This window comes from Oncorhynchus keta, chromosome 23, assembly GCF_023373465.1.
Source record: "Oncorhynchus keta strain PuntledgeMale-10-30-2019 chromosome 23, Oket_V2, whole genome shotgun sequence".
NCBI lineage: Eukaryota > Metazoa > Chordata > Actinopteri > Salmoniformes > Salmonidae > Oncorhynchus > Oncorhynchus keta.
Genome location: NC_068443.1, coordinates 3066016 through 3083107, shown reverse-complemented (window position 1 = coordinate 3083107; position 17092 = coordinate 3066016). Strand labels below are relative to the sequence as shown.

At 42.9% G+C, this 17092-nt stretch overlaps 2 protein-coding genes and 2 long non-coding RNA genes across 7 annotated transcripts in view; 2 read left to right on the top strand and 2 right to left on the bottom strand.

Moving 5' to 3' along the window:
• Positions 1–363: 363 nt before the first annotated feature.
• LOC118381450 (uncharacterized) lies at positions 364–8031 on the top strand. Its single transcript, XR_008076510.1, has 4 exons — positions 364–570; positions 4446–4517; positions 6993–7115; positions 7548–8031. It is a non-coding gene; the product is annotated as an uncharacterized LOC118381450 (long non-coding RNA).
• Positions 4462–5806, bottom strand: LOC127910880 (uncharacterized). 4 transcript variants are annotated; one of them, XR_008076511.1, is made up of 5 exons: positions 5592–5806; positions 5297–5493; positions 4979–5076; positions 4783–4880; positions 4462–4563 (listed from the first exon to the last, which is right to left on the bottom strand). It is a non-coding gene; the product is annotated as an uncharacterized LOC127910880 (long non-coding RNA). The 4 variants fall into 4 exon arrangements; XR_008076512.1 differs by having other exon boundaries at positions 5297–5394; XR_008076513.1 differs by lacking the exon at positions 4783–4880 and having other exon boundaries at positions 4470–4563.
• Positions 7912–9319, top strand: LOC127911131 (histidine-rich glycoprotein-like). The gene is made up of 3 exons (XM_052477392.1): positions 7912–7917; positions 8114–8425; positions 8483–9319. The coding sequence occupies exons 1-3, from the start codon at positions 7912–7914 to the stop codon at positions 9131–9133; spliced, it is 969 nt and encodes a 322-aa protein (XP_052333352.1). The 3' UTR covers positions 9134–9319.
• Positions 9320–13246: 3927 nt separating this feature from the next.
• The window catches only part of LOC127911130 (GTP-binding protein Rheb-like), a 33864-nt gene continuing 30018 nt past the window's right edge, over positions 13247–17092 (bottom strand). Inside the window, exons 7-8 of the mRNA XM_052477391.1 lie at positions 15899–15980; positions 13247–13339 (exon numbers count right to left, since the gene is read on the bottom strand). Of these exons, the coding sequence (XP_052333351.1) occupies positions 13247–13339; positions 15899–15980 (175 nt within the window). The remainder of the gene's footprint in view (positions 13340–15898; positions 15981–17092) is intronic.

Genomic DNA, 17092 nt, shown 5'->3' with positions numbered 1-17092 from the left:
TGGAGAGAGAGCAGACATTGGTAGACTGGGTGGGTGGAGAGAGAGCAGACATTGGTAGACTGGGTGGGTGGAGAGAGAGCAGACATTGGTAGACTGGGTGGGTGGAGAGAGAGCAGACATTGGTAGATTGGGTGAGTGGAGAGAGAACATACCCGATTATACAGTATTTACACAAAGAGCAGTGCAAATGCAAAGTGTGTCAACAATGAAGGTTTGCATCTGCACTGTTCTACGAGTAAATGTGATTTTGTAAGTCCTAGCGGAGTCCTAGCGGAGTTGGCATGAACTGAAAGCATACATGTGCATGATTCTACCGAGTAAAACACGCCCCTGTAGTCGTAGAGCTGCATCCCAAATGGCCTGGTCCTGGGTTTAAAAAGTAGTAGCGCTGTTCTTGGGGAGATTAGGGTGTCATTGGGGACACGGCCCCTATAGAGTGGTGAACTGACAGGGTTTACTCCAGTACACTCTGCTCCAGTCCGTAGGGGAGTTGACAGAGACCGAAGGGGAGACTATAAGAGGAGGAACGTTGACGTGTACAGCGGATGTATCAGCACAGCGTTGAGTGAGGTAAGTTATACCTGAATCTATATGTATGGAACAGTAACACATTAGGACGTAAATCACCCCTGCACGTGCAGCATTAGATATTTGGTTATTTTCAACAAATATTTGCGGGGGGTTTGTGGATTCTATGGCTCCTTATCTCAGAGCTTGTTTAAATATATATATATATATATATATTTTTTTTAAATCAGCTGTTTTGTCGGTGCAGTTAATTAATCTCTGTTTTGAGTTTCATTTTGCTGCTCTCTCTCATCCGTGTAGAATCAGTCAGTTCTACATCCGTGGAGAATTAGTCAGTTCTACATCCGTGTAGAATTAGTCAGTTCTACATCCGTGGAGAATTAGTCAGTTCTACATCCGTGTAGAATTAGTCCGTTCTACATCAGTGGAGAATTAGTCCGTTCTACATCCTTGTAGAATCAGTCAGTTCATGCTTCTCTGATCGATATTCTTCCGTTTTCATGTTGTTTTACATTGTTTCCTCAATGGCTGGATGCTTTAGTCTTTTAGCTTTAGTCTTTTAGCTTTAGTATTTTAGTTATTTAGTTTTAGTCTTTTAGCTTTAGTCTTTTACCTTTAGTCTTTTAGCTTTAGTCTTTTACCTTTAGTCTTTTAGTCTTTTAGCTTTAGTCTTTTAGCTTTAGTCTTTTAGTCTTTTACCTTTAGTCTTTTACCTTTAGTCTTTTAGCTTTAGTCTTTTAGTCTTTTACCTTTAGTCTTTCAGCTTTAGTCTTTTACCTTTAGTCTTTTAGCTTTAGTCTTTTACCTTTTGTCTTTTACCTTTAGTCTTTCAGCTTTAGTCTTTTACCTTTAGTCTTTCAGCTTTAGTCTTTTACCTTTAGTCTTTCAGCTTTAGTCTTTTAGTCTTTTAGCTTTAGTCTTTTAGTCTTTTACCTTTAGTCTTTCAGCTTTAGTCTTTTACCTTTAGTCTTTTACCTTTAGTCTTTTAGTCTTTTAGCTTTAGTCTTTCAGCTTTAGTCTTTTACCGTACTCTATTTCTTGGGTTTCTTTCTCAATATGAGTCATGAAAGCTATTTTGTTCAAGATCAAAGTGTATGGAAACAGTGATAGAAAATATTTTCATTAGTCAAAAAAATGTGCCTGAGTCTTGTGGTTATCCATTATTATTATTATTACCCGTTATCCATCCAGATCCCATATACCCCTGAGGATGTGGGTTCAAAGCCCATCTTAGCCATTATTATTATTATCATTACCCGTTATCCATCCAGATCCCATATACCCCTGAGGATGTGGGTTCAAAGCCCATCTTAGCCATTATTATTATTATCATTACCCGTTATCCATCCAGATCCCATATACCCCTGAGGATGTGGGTTCAAAGCCCATCTCAGCCATTATTATTATTATCATTACCCGTTATCCATCCAGATCCCATATACCCCTGAGGATGTGGGTTCAAAGCCCATCTCAGCCATTATTATTATTATCATTACCCGTTATCCATCCAGATCCCATATACCCCTGAGTCTGGTGGTTATCCATCCAGATCCCATATACCCCTGAGGATGTGGGTTCAAAGCCCATCTCAGCCATTATTATTATTATCATTACCCGTTATCCATCCAGATCCCATATACCCCTGAGGATGTGGGTTCAAAGCCCATCTCAGCCATTATTATTATTATCATTACCCGTTATCCATCCAGATCCCATATACCCCTGAGGATGTGGGTTCAAAGCCCATCTTAGCCATTATTATTATTATTATTACCCGTTATCCATCCAGATCCCATATACCCCTGAGTCTGGTGGTTATCCATCCAGATCCCATATACCCCTGAGTCTGGTGGTTATCCATCCAGATCCCATATACCCCTGAGTCTGGTGGTTATCCATCCAGGTCCCATATACCCCTGAGTCTGGTGGTTATCCATCCAGATCCCATATACCCCTGAGTCTGGTGGTTATCCATCCAGATCCCATATACCCCTGAGTCTGGTGGTTATCCATCCAGATCCCATATACCCCTGAGTCTGGTGGTTATCCATCCAGATCCCATATACCCCTGAGTCTGGTGGTTATCCATCCAGATCCCATATACCCCTGAGTCTGGTGGTTATCCATCCAGATCCCATATACCCCTGAGTCTGGTGGTTATCCATCCAGATCCCATATACCCCTGAGTCTGGTGGTTATCCATCCAGATCCCATATACCCCTGAGTCTGGTGGTTATCCATCCAGATCCCATATACCCCTGAGTCTGGTGGTTATCCATCCAGATCCCATATACCCCTGAGTCTGGTGGTTATCCATCCAGATCCCATATACCCCTGAGTCTGGTGGTTATCCATCCAGATCCCATATACCCCTGAGTCTGGTGGTTATCCATCCAGATCCCATATACCCCTGAGTCTGGTGGTTATCCATCCAGATCCCATATACCCCTGAGTCTGGTGGTTATCCATCCAGATCCCATATACCCCTGAGTCTGGTGGTTATCCATCCAGATCCCATATACCCCTGAGTCTGGTGGTTACCCATCCAGATCCCATATACCCCTGGGGATGTGGGTTCAAAGCCCATCTCAGCCATTATTATTATTATTATTACCCGTTATCCATCCAGATCCCATATACCCCTGAGTCTGGTGGTTATCCATCCAGATCCCATATACCCCTGAGTCTGGTGGTTATCCATCCAGATCCCATATACCCCTGAGTCTGGTGGTTATCCATCCAGATCCCATATACCCCTGAGTCTGGTGGTTATCCATCCAGATCCCATATACCCCTGAGTCTGGTGGTTATCCATCCAGATCCCATATACCCTGAGTCTGGTGGTTACCATCCAGATCCCATATACCCCTGAGTCTGGTGGTTATCCATCCAGATCCCATATACCCCTGAGTCTGGTGGTTATCCATCCAGATCCCATATACCCCTGAGTCTGGTGGTTATCCATCCAGATCCCATATACCCCTGAGTCTGGTGGTTACCCATCCAGATCCCATATACCCCTGGGTCTGGTGGTTATCCATCCAGGTCCCATATACCCCTGAGTCTGGTGGTTATCCATCCAGGTCCCATATACCCCTGAGTCTGGTGGTTATCCATCCAGGTCCCATATACCCCTGAGTCTGGTGGTTATCCATCCAGATCCCATATACCCCTGAGTCTGGTGGTTATCCATCCAGATCCCATATACCCCTGAGTCTGGTGGTTATCCATCCAGATCCCATATACCCCTGAGTCTGGTGGTTATCCATCCAGATCCCATATACCCCTGAGTCTGGTGGTTATCCATCCAGATCCCATATACCCCTGAGTCTGGTGGTTATCCATCCAGATCCCATATACCCCTGAGTCTGGTGGTTATCCATCCAGATCCCATATACCCCTGAGTCTGGTGGTTATCCATCCAGATCCCATATACCCCTGAGTCTGGTGGTTATCCATCCAGATCCCATATACCCCTGAGTCTGGTGGTTATCCATCCAGATCCCATATACCCCTGAGTCTGGTGGTTATCCATCCAGATCCCATATACCCCTGAGTCTGGTGGTTATCCATCCAGATCCCATATACCCCTGAGTCTGGTGGTTATCCATCCAGATCCCATATACCCCTGGGGATATGGGTTCAAAGCCCATCTCAACCATTCCTCTCTGTCTCCTTCTGTATATGTCTCACCTCTACATTCTGACTATTACTGTTCGTCAAATGATGAAATACTAAAATAATATACAGTATGTTAATTCAAACAAAGTACAGTGAGATGTATGTATGTCTCGCTTGAGAACATAATCCACAAAAACGGTTCACACAACAATGGGTTTATCAAAAGTATATTCGAGAATAAAAAAAAAAATCCTGTTTACAATGTTTACAAATCACTGCCTGTTCCCTCTTCTCAGGTTCACACATACAAACCAGCAAGATGAAGATAGTGATGTTGGCTGTGGCTCTGGCCCTGCTGTTGGCTAGTGGTGGGTCTGTCACTAATTAACTACTGAGAAAACACTGTCTTTTAACCTCTTCTGTACTGTGGTGCTGGGTAAGGCTCTGGAACGGTCTCGTATGTGGCTCTGGCCCTGCTGTTGGCTAGTGGTGGGTCTGTCACTAATTAACTACTGAGAAAACACTGTCCTTTAACCTCTTCTGTACTGTGGTGCTGGGTGAGGCTCTGGCCCTGCTGTTGGCTAGTGGTGGGTCTGTCACTAATTAACTACTGAGAAAACACTGTCTTTTAACCTCTTCTGTACTGTGGTGCTGGGTAAGGCTCTGGCCCTGCTGTTGGCTAGTGGTGGGTCTGTCACTAATTAACTACTGAGAAAACACTGTCCTTTAACCTCTTCTGTACTGTGGTGCTGGGTAAGGCTCTGGCCCTGCTGGTGGCTAGTGGTGGGTCTGTCACTAATTAACTACTGAGAAAACACTGTCTTTTAACCTCTTCTGTACTGTGGTGCTGGGTAAGGCTCTGGCCCTGCTGTTGGCTAGTGGTGGGTCTGTCACTAATTAACTACTGAGAAAACACTGTCTTTTAACCTCTTCTGTACTGTGGTGCTGGGTAAGGCTCTGGAACGGTCTCGTATGTGGCTCTGGCCCTGCTGTTGGCTAGTGGTGGGTCTGTCACTAATTAACTACTGAGAAAACACTGTCTTTTAACCTCTTCTGTACTGTGGTGCTGGGTAAGGCTCTGGAACGGTCTCGTATGTAGTGGTGGGTCTGTCACTAATTAACTACTGAGAAAACACTGTCCTTTAACCTCTTCTGTACTGTGGTGCTGGGTAAGGCTCTGGCCCTGCTGTTGGCTAGTGGTGGGTCTGTCACTAATTAACTACTGAGAAAACACTGTCTTTTAACCTCTTCTGTACTGTGGTGCTGGGTAAGGCTCTGGAACGGTCTCGTATGTAGTGGTGGGTCTGTCACTAATTAACTACTGAGAAAACACTGTCCTTTAACCTCTTCTGTACTGTGGTGCTGGGTGAGGCTCTGGCCCTGCTGTTGGCTAGTGGTGGGTCTGTCACTAATTAACTACTGAGAAAACACTGTCCTTTAACCTCTTCTGTACTGTGGTGCTGGGTAAGGCTCTGGCCCTGCTGTTGGCTAGTGGTGGGTCTGTCACTAATTAACTACTGAGAAAACACTGTCTTTTAACCTCTTCTGTACTGTGGTGCTGGGTAAGGCTCTGGAACGGTCTCATATGTAGCGTCCGTGACATGTCGGAACCGGAAAACTCTGAATTTTTCCAACTTGGTAACTCCTTGTAGAAAGATGATACCCCAGTTTAGAAAAGTATCAGAATCAATCAATAGGAAGTATCAGAATCAACCAATAGGAAGCTCTACACCACAAACATATGTTTCATTGTTTATCTCAGAGGATCAGAGTTTTCCGACGTGTCATGAATGCAGCATTATAGTGTTGCAAAATTCTGGAAACTTTTCACAACTCTCAATGTGAGTTCCCTCCTCCCTGTTTTTCACCTGCCGAATCTTTCAACGGGGATTTCTGAAAAACCTGGGAACTTTGCCAAAGCCGTGGGAAGGAGGGGTGCTGAGGACACTGCAGTATATAGTACTTTTTTTCTGCAAAAGTAGTGCACTGGGCATTTATCAGTATCAATGGACCGGTATAGACGTCTGTAGTGCGGGCAAAACATTTGTTTTTCAGCATCTCAGAACAGTATCTTGCAGGATTCAATAGTTGTAATTGTAAGAGTCGTTCCCCTCTCCCTCTGTGATTGACTAGTCCTGGGGCTTGACTAGTCCTGGGCCTTGACTAGTCCTGGGGCTTGACTAGTCCTGGGCCCTGACTAGTCCTGGGGCTTGACTAGTCCTGGGGCTTGACCAGTCCTGGGCCTTGACTAGTCCTGGGCCTTGACTAGTCCTGGGCCTTGACCAGTCCTGCATTAGCTGACCAATATATTGAGGTCTTCAGAGCGGGGAATTGTTTTTCTCTCCTGCATAGTCCCCCCAAATAAATATCACACCCTCAAAGCCTTTCCAGCGGCTGTGAACTTTGCAGCCCTGGTATTTTACCAATGAGTCCCTGAACAATATGGCTACTATCTGGCCAATATACTGTAGCGTTGCTATTGCATGATTCTAATTCTGTGGTCCTAACACAATGCTGTGCTGTAGGTGTGTTCTAGTGTTCCTAATGACATTGCTATAATTCTGTGGTTCTAACACAATGCTGTGCTGTAGGTGTGTTCTAGTGTTCCTAATGACATTGCTATAATTCTGACGTTCTAACACAATGCTGTGCTGTAGGTGTGTTCTAGTGTTCCTAATGACATTGCTATAATTCTGACGTTCTAACACAATGCTGTGCTGTAGGTGTGTTCTAGTGTTCCTAATGACATTGCTATAATTCTGACGTTCTAACACAATGCTGTGCTGTAGGTGTGTTCTAGTGTTCCTAATGACGTTCTAACACAGCGCTGTGTTGTCTCCTAGGTGAAGCACTGGACTGTCTGCGCTGTGTGCCAACGAAGGCAGGAAGAGACTGTGAGGTGACAGTAGAAACCTGTCCCCCAGAGAAGGACGGATGTGCAGCCGCCAAGTTCCTCAGAGCACCATGTAAGTAATGTTACTGACCAGGTTCAAGACCTGGGTCTTCAGACTATGTTAGCCCGCTGAGCTAAACACTAATGATTAATGTTGTGCTGATGCTAGATTTCTTGAAGAACAGCATTGGATGTCACACAAAGTTCTGTGCCAGTATTCACAAGTTCTCAGAGGGGTGCAGATTAATATCATAATGAACAAGACTATATGAACTCATAATCAGCACTCCTGCTCTAAGACGCTTTGTGGAACCTGCAACAACCAAAACATTATATAAGTAGTGTATATACATATAATGCTGGTGTGGCCTGTTTCATTCTCAGAGGAGATGCAGGCCCTGGTTTGAATGATCGAGAATATAAGGTTTTTAATACAGATTATTTATAGTCGACGTTAACGCCTATCACATAGTAACTTAACATTGTTCTGTATTTTCTCTCTCAGTTGGCCATTTCCAGAGATGCATGGACATGTCGGGCTGTAAGCAGTTCCAAACCAACGCTTACATCAACATGAAGTGCTGTGGCACTGACAAGTGCAACACATTCTAGAATCTATATACTGGTTAACGTTCTAGAATCTATATACTGGTTAACGTTCTAGAATCTATATACTGGTTCACGTTCTAGAATCTATATACTGGTTCACGTTCTAGAATCTATATACTGGTTCACATTCTAGAATCTATATACTGGTTCACATTCTAGAATCTATATACTGGTTCACGTTCTAGAATCTATATACTGGTTCACATTCTAGAATCTATATAGTGGTTCACATTCTAGACCAGGGGTATTCAAATCCTTTCATGGAAGTCTGGAGTACTGCTGGTTTTCTGTTCTACCTGATAATTCATTGTTCCCACCTGGTGTCTAAATCAGTCACTGATTAGAAATGAAATAAATAAAAAGGGAGGAACTGGCTTTGATTAAGGAGTTAAGGGTCCTATCTAGACCAATATTTCTCTACTTTATAACATCCTGATTCAGTTCATTGAAGAGAGGAGGTAGAGCATCCACCAGGCAAACCATCACATCAACCATCACAACATCAACCATCACAACGTCGACCATCACAACATCAACCGTCACAACATCAACCGTCACATCAACCATCACAACATAAAACATCACATCAACCATCACAACATCAACCGTCACAACATCAACCATCACAACGTCGACCGTCACAACATCAACCGTCACAACATCAACCGTCACAACATCAACCGTCACAACATCAACCGTCACATCAACCATCACAACATCAACCGTCACAACATCAACCGTCACAACATCAACCGTCACATCAACCATCACAACATAAAACATCACATCAACTATCACAACATCGACCATCACAACATCAACCATCACAACGTCGACCATCACAACATCAACCGTCACAACATCAACCGTCACAACATCAACCGTCACAACATCAACCGTCACATCAACCATCACAACATCAACCATCACAACATCAACCGTCACAACATCAACCGTCACAACATCAACCGTCACATCAACCGTCACATCAACCATCACAACATCAACCGTCACAACATCAACCGTCACATCAACCATCACAACATCAACCATCACATCAACCATCACAACATCAACCATCACATCAACCATCACAACATCAACCATCACATCAACCATCACAACATCAACCATCACAACATCAACCATCACATCAACCATCACAACATCAACCATCACATCAACCATCACAACATCAACCGTCACAACATCAACCGTCACATCAACCATCACAACATCAACCATCACATCAACCATCACAACATAAAACATCACATCAACTATCACAACATCAACCGTCACAACATCAACCGTCACATCAACCATCACAACATCAACCATCACAACATCAACCGTCACATCAACCGTCACAACATCAACCGTCACAATAATAATAATAATATCACATCAACCATCACAACATCAACCGTCACATCAACCATCACAACATCAACCATCACAACATCAACCATCACAACATAAAACATCACAACATAAAACATCACATCAACCATCACATCAACCATCACAACATCAACCATCACAACATAAAACATCACATCAACCATCACAACATCAACCATCACATCAACCACTCAAATATGCCTGATATTTACAAACAAACGTGAATAATTATTCGACTTAAAATAAACCAAAACCTTGAAATCATTTGTAGTTCAAATCTTTTTGTTCAAACTGATTGAATCTGAGCAAAGTGTATCAATCCTCATCGCAGGAATTATACAACAAACACTTCTGAAATAATCCATTTTTGCTTTAATGATTACAATCAAAAAACACTTTTGTACAACGTTAGAAAATACGATGCAGATATTTTGTCTGGCGACAAAAACAGCTATTGGGAGGGGGGGGAAACACATCTGACTGAAAATGCAGTAGATATAGAAAGAGCTAGAGGGATAAGAGGGACAGATGAACAGCCACTAATGCATCAGAAATGACCAAAGAACAAATCTTATTTTACACATAAATTGAATGCTCACTTATTCATGCGTTGATGTCAATGGGAGACGAGATGAATATTTGACTTAAGGAAGTTAGAAATCTTCCAGTAAACTTCAGGGAGAATCCTATAAAAGTTTTAGTGATGTACGGATTGACAATGACAACAATGACAGAGCCCAGCTAGCACACGACGTTCTGAGAATGTTTCTTTGTGCTTGGTGAGAGTGCGGTTGTCCTATGGTTATTTTGCATACAACCTTCTCACAACGTTCTGGGAACGGTGCAGGGTAGTTGATTGGCTTTGGAACATTCTCAGCACAATTATCTAACTTTAGAAAATAACATTTTCTTGGTATTTCATTACTTTAACAGAACGTTTCCTAAAATGTCAAACATGGTTACATTTAGTAATGATCTAGAAAACGTTCTACAACTGGTTTGACATTTTAAAATAGTTCAGTGAACGTTAAGAAACAACGTTCTTCTGTGGGAACTTCAGTACTACAGCATAACGTTTCCGACAGGTTTCCTCGTGGATTTTATTTAAAGTAATGTTTTCAAATTGTTCCAAAAGTTCCATAAAAACCACAGAAAACATTCTCTCAACGTTACTAAAGTTCTTTAAAAACATACATTCCGTTCTCTGCATCAACACAACTCTCTCTCCTGTATCTTGTTAAGCGTGGTCAGGTGTGTTGGCCACGCCCACTAATTAACCACACCTGATCCTAATGAGTGTTTGTTTCCTTTGAAACAATACACTAAAATGAACAGCTTTGTATGCGTAAAAACAACCATAGCATGCTAGCTCCACCCTGGTGACACAGTGGACTAATGCCATGGATAGAGAACAGACGATAAAACAACCATAGCATGCTAGCTCCACCCTGGTGACACAGTGGACTAATGCCATGGATAGAGAAAAGACGATAAAACAACCATAGCATGCTAGCTCCACCCTGGTGACACAGTGGACTAATGCCATGGATAGAGAACAGACGATAAAACAACCATAGCATGCTAGCTCCACCCTGGTGACACAGTGGACTAATGCCATGGATAGAGAAAAGACGATAAAACAACCATAGCATGCTAGCTCCACCCTGGTGACACAGTGGACTAATGCCATGGATAGAGAAAAGACGATAAAACAACCATAGCATGCTAGCTCCACCCTGGTGACACAGTGGACTAATGCCATGGATAGAGAAAAGACGATAAAACAACCATAGCATGCTAGCTCCACCCTGTTGACACAGTGAACTAATGCCATGGATAGAGAAAAAAACAACCATAGACGATAAAACAACCATAGCATGCTAGCTCCACCCTGGTGACACAGTGGACTAATGCCATGGATAGAGAAAAGATGATAAAACAACCATAGCATGCTAGCTCCACCCTGGTGACACAGTGGACTAATGCCATGGATAGAGAAAAGACGATAAAACAACCATAGCATGCTAGCTCCACCCTGGTGACACAGTGGACTAATGCCATGGATAGAGAAAAGACGATAAAACAACCATAGCATGCTAGCTCCACCCTGGTGACACAGTGGACTAATGCCATGGATAGAGAAAAGACGATAAAACAACCATAGCATGCTAGCTCCACCCTGGTGACACAGTGGACTAATGCCATGGATAGAGAACAGACGATAAAACAACCATAGCATGCTAGCTCCACCCTGGTGACACAGTGGACTAATGCCATGGATAGAGAACAGACGATAAAACAACCATAGCATGCTAGCTCCACCCTGGTGACACAGTGGACTAATGCCATGGATAGAGAACAGACGATAAAACAACCATAGCATGCTAGCTCCACCCTGGTGACACAGTGGACTAATGCCATGGATAGAGAACAGACTATAAAACAACCATAGCATGCTAGCATGCTAGCTCCACCCTGGTGACACAGTGGACTAATGCCATGGATAGAGAACAGACTATAAAACAACCATAGCATGCCATAGCTCCACCCTGGTGACACAGTGGACTAATGCCATGGATAGAGAACAGACGATAAAACAACCATAGCATGCTAGCTCCACCCTGGTGACACAGTGGACTAATGCCATGGATAGAGAAAAGACGATAAAACAACCATAGCATGCTAGCTCCACCCTGGTGACACAGTGGACTAATGCCATGGATAGAGAACAGACGATAAAACAACCATAGCATGCTAGCTCCACCCTGGTGACACAGTGGACTAATGCCATGGATAGAGAACAGACGATAAAACAACCATAGCATGCTAGCTCCACCCTGGTGACACAGTGGACTAATGCCATGGATAGAGAAAAGACGATAAAACAACCATAGCATGCTAGCTCCACCCTGGTGACACAGTGGACTAATGCCATGGATAGAGAAAAGACGATAAAACAACCATAGCATGCTAGCTCCACCCTGGTGACACAGTGGACTAATGCCATGGATAGAGAAAAGACGATAAAACAATCATTGTTTTAAAAAAAACATATAAAAAAAAAAAACACAATTCAATAGAAGGGAATGTTCGGTCTTCATAGCATCTCTAATATGAGGAGGTTGAACATCTCTGATCTTCCATAGTCACCCGTCCACCATGAAGCCAGAATGGACACCTGTGCAGCCCCATGTGAGAAGCCAGACATAGTTTCTGATACGTCTTTATGAGAAACAGTAGTCTGATCTACCATCCTGACCGCTGTACTTTTGCAAGATCAGGATGGTCAAACAAGGTTACAGAAACAGACCCTAAACCCCACCCCCTGGATGCTAGGGGCTAAGAGAAGTGACTAGAGGGGGGTAAGGGTGTAGGGTCTAGGGGTTATTTCTGGACGTGGCTCTCAGTTTCGCATCCGGGCTGAGCACAGAAGAGACAAGAAGTGGATTGTGGGAAATGTACAGTATGACAGCCACTCACCCTTTCATGACAAACAGAAATACTGAAAAATAAACTGTTGGTGAGTTGACAGTAGAAAACAGTTGGAAGAGAGTTGGAAGACAGTTGAAGACTGTTGAAGACTGTTGAAGACTGTTGAAGACAGTTGAAGACAGTTGAAGACTGTTGAAGACTGTTGAAGACTGTTGAAGACTGTTGAAGAGTTGAAGACAGTTGAAGACAGTTGGAAGACTGTTGGAAGACTGTTGGAAGACTGTTGAAGACAGTTGGAAGACAGTTGAAGACAGTGGAAGACAGTTGAAGACTGTTGAAGACTGTTGAAGACAGTTGAAGACAGTTGAAGACTGTTGAAGACTGTTGAAAACTGTTGAAGAGTTGAAGACAGTTGAAGACTGTTGAAGACTGTTGAAGACTGTTGGAAGACAGTTGGAAGACTGTTGAAGACTGTTGAAGACTGTTGAAGACAGTTGAAGACTGTTGAAGACTGTTGAAGACTGTTGAAGAGTTGAAGACAGTTGAAGACAGTTGAAGACTGTTGAAGACTGTTGAAGACAGTTGGAAGACTGTTGGAAGACTGTTGGAAGACTGTTGGAAGACTGTTGAAGACAGTTGAAGACTGTTGAAGACTGTTGAAGACAGTTGGAAGAGTAGTAGTTGTACTGGCAGGAAGCCTTCAAGTAACTGGATATCCCAGTGTAGTGTTTGGTTCTCTGTTCTGATTGATCAGCAGCTCTACATTAAGGAGCAGGAAGTCTTCCCTGGTTGGACGCCGCCTTCCAGCTTCTCCGCCTCCAGGATCATCCGCTTGAACACCTCCACCGCCGTCTGACACACACACACACACACACACACACACACACACACACACACACACACACACACACACACACAGGTTAGAATATAACACCTCCACTGCCGTCTGAGGAAGCAGAAACCAGAATAAGAGTAGAATACAGTAGAATACAGTAAAATAGAATAGAACAGACTGCAGTAGAATAGAACAGACTACAGTAGAATAGAACAGACTACAGTAGAATATAACAGACTACAGTAGAATAGAACAGACTACAGTAGAATAGAACAGACTACAGTAGAATAGAACAGACTACAGTAGAATATAACATACTACAGTAGAATAGAACAGACTACAGTAGAACAGACTACGGTAGAATAGACTACAGTAGAATAGAACAGACTACAGTAGAATAGAACAGACTACAGTAGAATAGAACAGACTACGGTAGAACAGACTACGGTAGAATAGAACAGACTACAGTAGAATAGAACAGACTACAGTAGAACAGAATACAGTAGAATAGAACAGACTACAGTAGAATAGAACAGACTACAGTAGAATAGAACAGACTACAGTAGAATAGAACAGACTACAGTAGAATAGAACAGACTACAGTAGAACAGAATACAGTAGAATAGAACAGACTACAGTAGAACAGAATACAGTAGAATAGAACAGACTACAGTAGAATAGAATACAGTAGAATAGAACAGACTACGGTAGAATAGAACAGACTACAGTAGAACAGAATACAGTAGAATAGAACAGACTACAGTAGAACAGAATACAGTAGAATAGAACAGACTACAGTAGAACAGAATACAGTAGAATAGAACAGACTACAATAGAACAGACTACAGTAGAACAGAATACAGTAGAATAGAACAGACTACAGTAGAACAGAATACAGTAGAATAGAACAGACTACAGTAGAACAGAATACAGTAGAATAGAACAGACTACAGTAGAAGAGAACAGACTACAGTAGAATAGAACAGACTACAGTAGAACAGAATACAGTAGAATAGAACAGACTACAGTAGAATAGAACAGACTACAGTAGAATAGAACAGACTACAGTAGAACAGAATACAGTAGAATAGAACAGACTACAGTAGAATAGAACAGACTACAGTAGAACAGACTACAGTAGAATAGAACAGACTACAGTAGAATAGAACAGACTACAGTAGAATAGAACAGACTACAGTAGAACAGAATACAGTAGAATAGAACAGACTACAGTAGAATAGAACAGACTACAGTAGAATAGAACAGACTACAGTAGAACAGAATACAGTAGAATAGAACAGACTACAGTAGAATAGAATACAGTACAATAGAACAGACTACAGTAGAACAGAATACAGTAGAATAGAACAGACTACAATAGAACAGACTACAGTAGAATAGAACAGACTACAGTAGAAGAGAACAGACTACAGTAGAATAGAATACAGTAGAATAGAACAGACTACAGTAGAATAGAACAGACTACAGTAGAATAGAACAGAATACAGTAGAATAGAACAGACGACGGTAGAATAGAACAGAATACAGTAGAATAGAACAGACGACGGTAGAATAGAACAGACTACAGTAGAATAGAACAGACTACAGTAGAATAGAATACAGTAGAATAGAACAGACTACAGTAGAATAGAATACAGTAGAATAGAACAGACGACGGTAGAATAGAATACAGTAGAATAGAACAGACTACAGTAGAATAGAACACACTACAGTAGAACAGACTACAGTAGAATAGAATACAGTAGAATAGAACAGACTACGGTAGAATAGAACAGACTACAGTAGAACAGAATACAGTAGAATAGAACAGACTACAGTAGAACAGAATACAGTAGAATAGAACAGACTACAGTAGAATAGAATACAGTAGAATAGAACAGACTACGGTAGAATAGAACAGACTACAGTAGAACAGAATACAGTAGAATAGAACAGACTACAGTAGAACAGAATACAGAAGAATAGAACAGACTACGGCGGAATAGAACAGACTACAGTAGAACAGACGAAAGCAGACTAGAACATACTAGACTAGAATTGAGGCTACTTTACTATCTACTATGACACAGCCGTCTGACAGAAAGAGAGACTGAACAGTGCCACAACATCTCTGGGCTGGAATATTCCTTTCAATAGTGGGGAGAGCTGGGCTGCCCCCTGCTGTAGAGTACAGAGTACTGCAACTACAGGCCTGTAGACCTCCAAGCTCAGTGCCTATAGCACTGTGTGTTCAATCCCAGTCCTAGGGACCCAAATATGTGCATATTTTTATTTTATTTTTGTCTCGTACTACACACCTGATTCCACTAATCAAAGGTTTGTTGATGAGTTGATTAGTGCTAGGGCTTTTGGTCCATGTCAGGGCTGTTCAACGTCGGTCATGTAGGACTCAAACACTTCTTCAGGTTTTCATTCTCTCCTTCCAAATCAAAGGACTAATTCAGACCTGGGACACCAGGTGATTAACTACCAGGTAGAAACGAGTACCAGAAGTGTTTTTGTCGCGCCTCCAGGCCCTGTTCTATTGGATGAACATGTGTTCTAGGTGTTTTCACCTGGTTCTCTTTAGCTGAGGATTCCATGAAGGCAGTGTTCCATGATTCTGCTAGTGACTTCCCTTCCTCACAGCTCATCACCCTGGAATACAACAGAGACATCACACCAATCAGATACCACACACCACAGGTTAGGGGGCTGGAGTCTCTGTATGACATTACACCAATCAGATACCACACACCACAGGTTAGGGGGCTGGAGTCTCTGTATGACATCACACCAATCAGATACCACACACACACACACCACAGGTTAGGGGGCTGGAGTCTCTGTATGTCATCAAACCAATCAGATACCACACACCACAGGTTAGGGGCTGGAGTCTCTGTATGACATCACACCAATCAGATACCACACACCACAGGTTAGGGGCTGGAGTCTCTGTATGACATCACACCAATCAGATACCACACACACACACACCACAGGTTAGGGGCTGGAGTCTCTGTATGTCATCACACCAATCAGATACCACACACCACAGGTTAGGGGCTGGAGTCTCTGTATGACATCACACCAATCAGATACCACACACCACAGGTTAGGGGGCTGGAGTCTCTGTATGACATCACACCAATCAGATACCACACACCACAGGTTAGGGGCTGGAGTCTCTGTATGTCATCACACCAATCAGATACCACACACCACAGGTTAGGGGCTGGAGTCTCTGTATGACATCACACCAATCAGATACCACACACCACAGGTTAGGGGGCTGGAGTCTCTGTATGACATCACACCAATCAGATACCACACACCACATGTTAGGGGCTGGAGTCTCTGTATGACATCACACCAATCAGATACCACACACCACAGGTTAGGGGCTGGAGTCTCTGTATGTCATCACACCAATCAGATACCACACACCACAGGTTAGGGGCTGGAGTCTCTGTATGACATCACACCAATCAGATACCACACACCACAGGTTAGGGGCTGGAGTCTCTGTATGACATCACACCAATCAGATACCACACACCACAGGTTAGGGGCTGGAGTCTCTGTATGACATCACACCAATCAGATACCACACACCACATGTTAGGGGCTGGAGTCTCTGTATGACATCACACCAATCAGATACCACACACCACAGGTTAGGGGGCTGGAGACTCTGTATGACATCACACCAATCAGATACCACACACCACAGGTTAGGGGCTGGAGTCTCTGTATGACATCACACC